The 5,719-nt window shown below is 39.4% G+C and overlaps 1 protein-coding gene across 1 annotated transcript; it reads right to left on the reverse strand.

Annotated features, from left to right (window-relative positions):
- Positions 1–4,034: 4,034 nt before the first annotated feature.
- Positions 4,035–5,291, reverse strand: LOC104815434. The gene is made up of 3 exons (XM_010543812.1): positions 4,958–5,291; positions 4,701–4,827; positions 4,035–4,602 (listed from the first exon to the last, which is right to left on the reverse strand). Exons 1-3 carry the CDS (start codon positions 5,289–5,291, stop codon positions 4,035–4,037), a joined length of 1,029 nt encoding a protein of 342 aa, XP_010542114.1.
- Positions 5,292–5,719: the final 428 nt, after the last annotated feature.

Raw genomic sequence — 5,719 nt, forward strand, 5'->3', positions numbered from 1 at the left:
AACCCTGCAAATCGCAAAGAAAAAGAAGAACTCGAAACCAAGTGAAGCCGCAAAAACCAAAGAAAGAAAAAGAAAAAGAAAAAGAAAGACCTAGAATCAATAAAGACCTAGAGATAGGCTAACCAGTCCCCGGCAACGGCGCCAAAAACTTGATACGTGTGTATCGAGTCTAAAATTTATACCCGATTCACAACTCACCGCAAGGATACGGATCGTCGTAACACGGGGTCGAACACAAGGACCGGTTGCTAAATCTAAACCCTAATCGAAACTAAATCGAAGCAAGCAAGTAGAAGTGATGGTGGAAGTATATGGAAATAATAGGAAATAAGGAAATAAAGCAATGAAAACGAGTAAGCTAGCAATCTAAGTTGACCGTGGGTGTCGGGACCGTATTCGCGTGTATGGGTATATGCTAAGCATGCGAGAATCACGATATTGAATCTGTATTCGGGAATCGTCAAGCAACAAAGATAGAGAAATCACCTCCCGGCATATAACTCACTATCTAAAGTTCTCTAAATCCATATCCCTATGTGATTTATCAAACTAGATGCATGAAGAACACTATCATCAATGCTAGATCGATCAAACCATATTCCTATGTGAATAATACGATCTATTCTATCGATTTCGATCCGAAACTAAACCCATATTCCTATGTAGTTCAGAATCTGTAATAATTGGCCAAGGGGTCAGCAAACACCAATCGAATAAAGCACAAATCGATAAAACCGAAACAAATCCAAATCGCAACCAAGTTAGGGTTCAAACATACCCAAAACACAAACGAATCCCTAACCCACATCCGTGGATCTACTCACGGTTCATGGAAAAACACTGAGCAAAACCAGAAACAGAAAGAAAAGAGGGAGAAGAAAGACTCATGTCGACAGCAAGCGATCTTCACGTTCCAACTCTCCTTCTTCTTCCCGAAATCCCGTAAAACTCTTGTTTCTCTCACCAAAGCTCTCCAAAGTCTGTATAAAGTCTGTCTCCCCCTCTAGGACGTCTGTAGGCTCCTTTTATAAACCCTAGGCGGCGCTCCCGAAGTCCTATTCCCGTTCCAACTCTGAAAATACGAATCTGGGCTTTTTCTGGGTTTTGACTCGGACCGAGTCAGTACTCTGACTCGACCGAGTCAAGACGAGACATAAGGAATTCGGCCCAGCCCAATCTTCTGACTCGGGCATGTTGACTCGGGGTATCTGACTCGGACATGTTGACTCGGGGTAACTGACTCGGACCGAGTCAAGGCGGGAAATTCTTGACTCTTTCATCGTTTTAGCTCCAGATTGCTCCCGTCTTGCTCCAAATCGCATCCGAGACCTGTAATCCTATAAAAACACAACCAAACCGAGTTTCGTGGCCTAACACGCCTATAATGCCTACAAATGCATGTGATCTCCGTATAAATCCTATAAAAACGCCCTGGAGATGTAGAGAGAAATATGAGTTATCAGTAAGCTCATTTCTCTTACACCTTTCAATTATTGATTTGGTCACATTGGTCATATTGGTCACATTGGTCACACTGGTCATGTTGGTCACATTGTTCACACTGGTCACGTTGGGTACGTTGGTCACATTGGTCACACTGGTCACGTTGGTCTTCTTACTGAGATCTGACGTTATTTTGTAGCACTTTGATGAAGCTATACTAGAAATCATGAATCGTCTGACCAAAGAACGTTGTCCAACAACAATGAATTACATGATTGGCGACACAAGTTTCGGTGAATTCCTCAAATGGTGGGGCCATGGAATTATGACCGATTTGAACGGGCTTGAGGATTACTTTGACGAAAAAGCACTGGTAGGGTGTGGGGAGCGCAAGATGGGAAGTTACAAAGGATTTATCACTCCCCTCAGCATACCTTCATTGGTCAATCCTGATGTAAGTGTGCATTGGGTGGTCATTAGAGCAATTCCTATGAAGAAGCTGATTCATGTATTTGACTGCAACCTGAAAATGAGGTCGAACATTGACGCGATTATTGGCCGGTTGTTGTGGCTCCCGAAGATATATACGGTCGCCAAGATATACCAATTTGAAGAAAATACCACATTTGACTACCATTACGTCGAAGGGCTACCTCAAAATGGTAACGGAGATGATTGCGGTGTGTTTACCATCATGTACCTAGAAGCCCTGATGCGAGGTCAAGAAAGAACGTTGTGCAATCAAATTTGCAATGAAAATAGTTCATCGATTCGTGAGAAGATTGTCGCGGATATCTTCTCAAATGGCGAGATTGTGAATCTTGCCCCCGATGTACGACGTGACGATTCCTCCCCAGATGCAAGATAAATTATGATATTCTTGTATTTTGTTTGAACCTTTGAACATTTGACTTTATTTTTTGTGTTAACTATTTTCTGAATGTTTAACTATTTTAAATTTATGGCGAAAAAGTTTAAATTTTCAGAATTGCATATTGGCCAAAAGTTTAGGAATTGGGGTGGCGAGATTTTTACATTTTTTTTTAAAAAAAGAAATCTCAAAAAATGTAATTGCTTTTCTACATAATCATATTCGTGGGTCCGCTTTAAATGGTAACGGTACACATCTCCCCATAAACCTAATTCGTACTTCATAACCTCAAACCAGAAATTCAAGTCCCCAAACCAGACATTCAAGTCCCTAGACAAGAAACCCTAAATATAAACCGAAAATCTAACCCCCTAAACTGGATTTTTAACACATCTCGATGGTCATACTGGTCACACTAATCGAATTTCACGCATTCAATGCTTTGAGAGTGTAATCTACGATCATAGAAATGATTCGGAGAAGGAATCGGGGTTAAAGTCGTTGAACATTATTCGATCGAAAGCTATGGGCATAAAACGAATCTCATAAGTGTTACTAGTGTTTTAGGAACATTTTGGATCAATGTAACTTCGTGTTCGTAATTTTTTTTTCAAACTGCTTACAAAACGTTCGTTTGAAGTGTAATTACATCGTTTTATAGCGCAACAACCTTATTTAACCACCCGACAGTTGAATTGGTTCACTTTTATCACATCTCGATGGTCACACTAGTCACACTGGTCCTACTGATCGAATTGCACGAATTCAACGCTTAGAGAGTGTTATCTACGATCATAGAAATGGTTAAGAGGAGGAATCGTGGTTCAAAGTCGTTGAGCATTATTCGATCGAAAGTTATGAACACAAAACGAATTCCATAAGTGTCAATAGTGTTTTAGGAACACTTTAGATCAATGTAACTTTGTGTTCATAATGTTTTTGTTCAAACCGCTTACGAAACGTTCGTTTGAAGTGTAATTACATCGTTTTACAGCGCAACAACCTTATTTAACCCCCGACAGTTGAATTGGTTCACTTTTATCACATCCCGATGGTCCCACTGGTCGAATTTCACGAATTCAACGCTTTGAGAGTATAATCTACGATCATAGAAATGGTTACGAGAAGGAATCGGGGTTGAAAGTCATTGAACATTATTTGATCGAAAGCTATGAACTTAAAACGAATCCCATAAGTGTTAATAATGTTTTAGGAACACTTTGGATCAATGTAACTTTGTGTTTGTAATTTATTTTGTTCAAACCGCTTACGGAACGTTCGTTTGAAGTGTAATTACATCGTTTTATAGCACAACAACCTTATTTAACCCCCCAACAGTTGGATTGGTTCATTTTATCACATCCCGATGGTCACACTCGTCTACTGGTCACGCTAATCGAATTTCACGAATTCAACGCTTTGACAGTGTAATCTACGGTCATAGAAATGGTTAGGAAAAGGAAGAGTGAATTGAACTTTGAATAAAAATTACATTGTTCAAGAGGAATAAAAGTTACATTTAATGCAGACTAAGTACGTGAATAATTCCAAATTTATTCTCTTTGACGAATCTAATTGAAAATGACGATGTTAAACTTTGGGATCTTTTACGAGTCTCGCTAGGTCCAGGAAAGCGATTTTGTTTAGGTCTTCTGGTCCGCCGTTTTTCTTCCATTATAGGTGGCAACACTGAAAAATTTAAAATTTTGGGCGGGAGGACCTAATCACAAATATCGGGCACCGGATACACAGTCTCTTGGTAAGCCTTGACCCAAGTCTCTCCCCAGTAGTATTCAGAGCATAATTCGTGAATCGCACTACCTTTTCTGATCTTATGTGCTGCTGCAATTGCATGACTACATGGATACCTATCCTCATCAAACTTTTTGCAACTACAGGTTCTATCACCAAGATTTACCAAGTGTCTTCTACCTTTTTCATCCCTTGTCTCAAACATACCACTCAACCTGTTAAGTTCAATAACCTCATACGTACAGGCCTTCTCGAACCGTTCATGCAGTACTTTGTACACATACGGAGTTAACTTTTGAGAATCATTCAGCACTACATGTTTCTGCCGGTACCTAATGAACCATTCTACCGTCTTCGCGACACAAATATCAAGCAGACTGAGTAGCGGATACCTTTTGGCCTTCTTCAAAATGGAGTTGATTGATTCGACACCATTGGTGGTTAATAAGTTGTATCTTTGAGTCCGAAATTTACACCTCACCCACTTCTCCGAAGCAAGTTCTTCCTTTTGCATGTACTCCGCTACTTTGGGATATCTGCAAATCAGGAGATATTCACATCAGTTTACTATGTCACGATGGACGGTACACTGGTCACACCGTTGAGAAAATCACACTGGTCACACAAGTCATACCTGTAATTGAAATCAGAGTAAAATTCTTCAAACTCCTTCTCCCTGTGAGCCGATGTACATTTAAAAAACAATTTAGCCACGGTTTCACCTCTTGAACCTTTTCTTCCGGCTCTCCTATTAACATGTGCTTTCAAGTTTTGTGATATGTGTCTTGCACAAAAACCATGATCAGCTTGTTTATATACTTCTCTCACAACTTTCATTATATTTTTATGCCTATCGGATATCACAACCACATCAGGTCCATCTGGTATTACTTCGCTCTCTATCGATCACACCCCATGCTAAAGGATATTGGTGATATTCTCCATCCTGCGCGGTTGCAACGATCAATGCTCCCTTGTATTCGCTTGTCAAAAATGTCGCATCAACAGCAACAACTTTATGCATATACTTCCATCCTTTTATAGTTGCACTTAACGCGACAAATAGGTATTTGAAGCTTTTCCGATCATTGGCCAACTCAAGACGCACAATGGATCCAGGATTTCTTTCTCTCAGCATGTACATCCACCCAGGAAGTCTCATGTAATGATCGGCATGATTACCGCAAATCTCTTTTTCAGCACTGTGTTTCCCTCTCAGTGCCATCAAATACGAAATAGTTGCCCCGCACTTGGTTCGTGGTACTAATTCTTAGGGGTGTCAAAACGAGCCCGGCTCGCGAGCTGGCTCGTGGCTCGCCAGAAAACGAGCGATCTGAGCCGTAATTTTTTCAGATCGTTAAAAAACGAGCCTAACGACGTGTTCAATGAGCTCTGGCTCGGCGAGCTGGCGAGCTGCTCAACGAGCTGGTATTTTTTTTAAAATAAATTAAATTTATATAAAAAAAACTCTAATATAATTTTATATTAATTTTTTTCATATTATTTATATGATATTATATATATACTAATTATTATGATGGTGATAATTGAAAATATTAAATGATATTGATGTTTTAATAAATTTTTATGTATTTATTTAAATTTATAATTATATTTAAAATAAATATAAATAAAAAATATTATATATCCTTG

The sequence above is a fragment of the Tarenaya hassleriana genome, unplaced genomic scaffold (assembly GCF_000463585.1).
Source record: "Tarenaya hassleriana unplaced genomic scaffold, ASM46358v1 Cleome23, whole genome shotgun sequence".
Taxonomy (NCBI): Eukaryota; Viridiplantae; Streptophyta; class Magnoliopsida; order Brassicales; family Cleomaceae; genus Tarenaya; species Tarenaya hassleriana.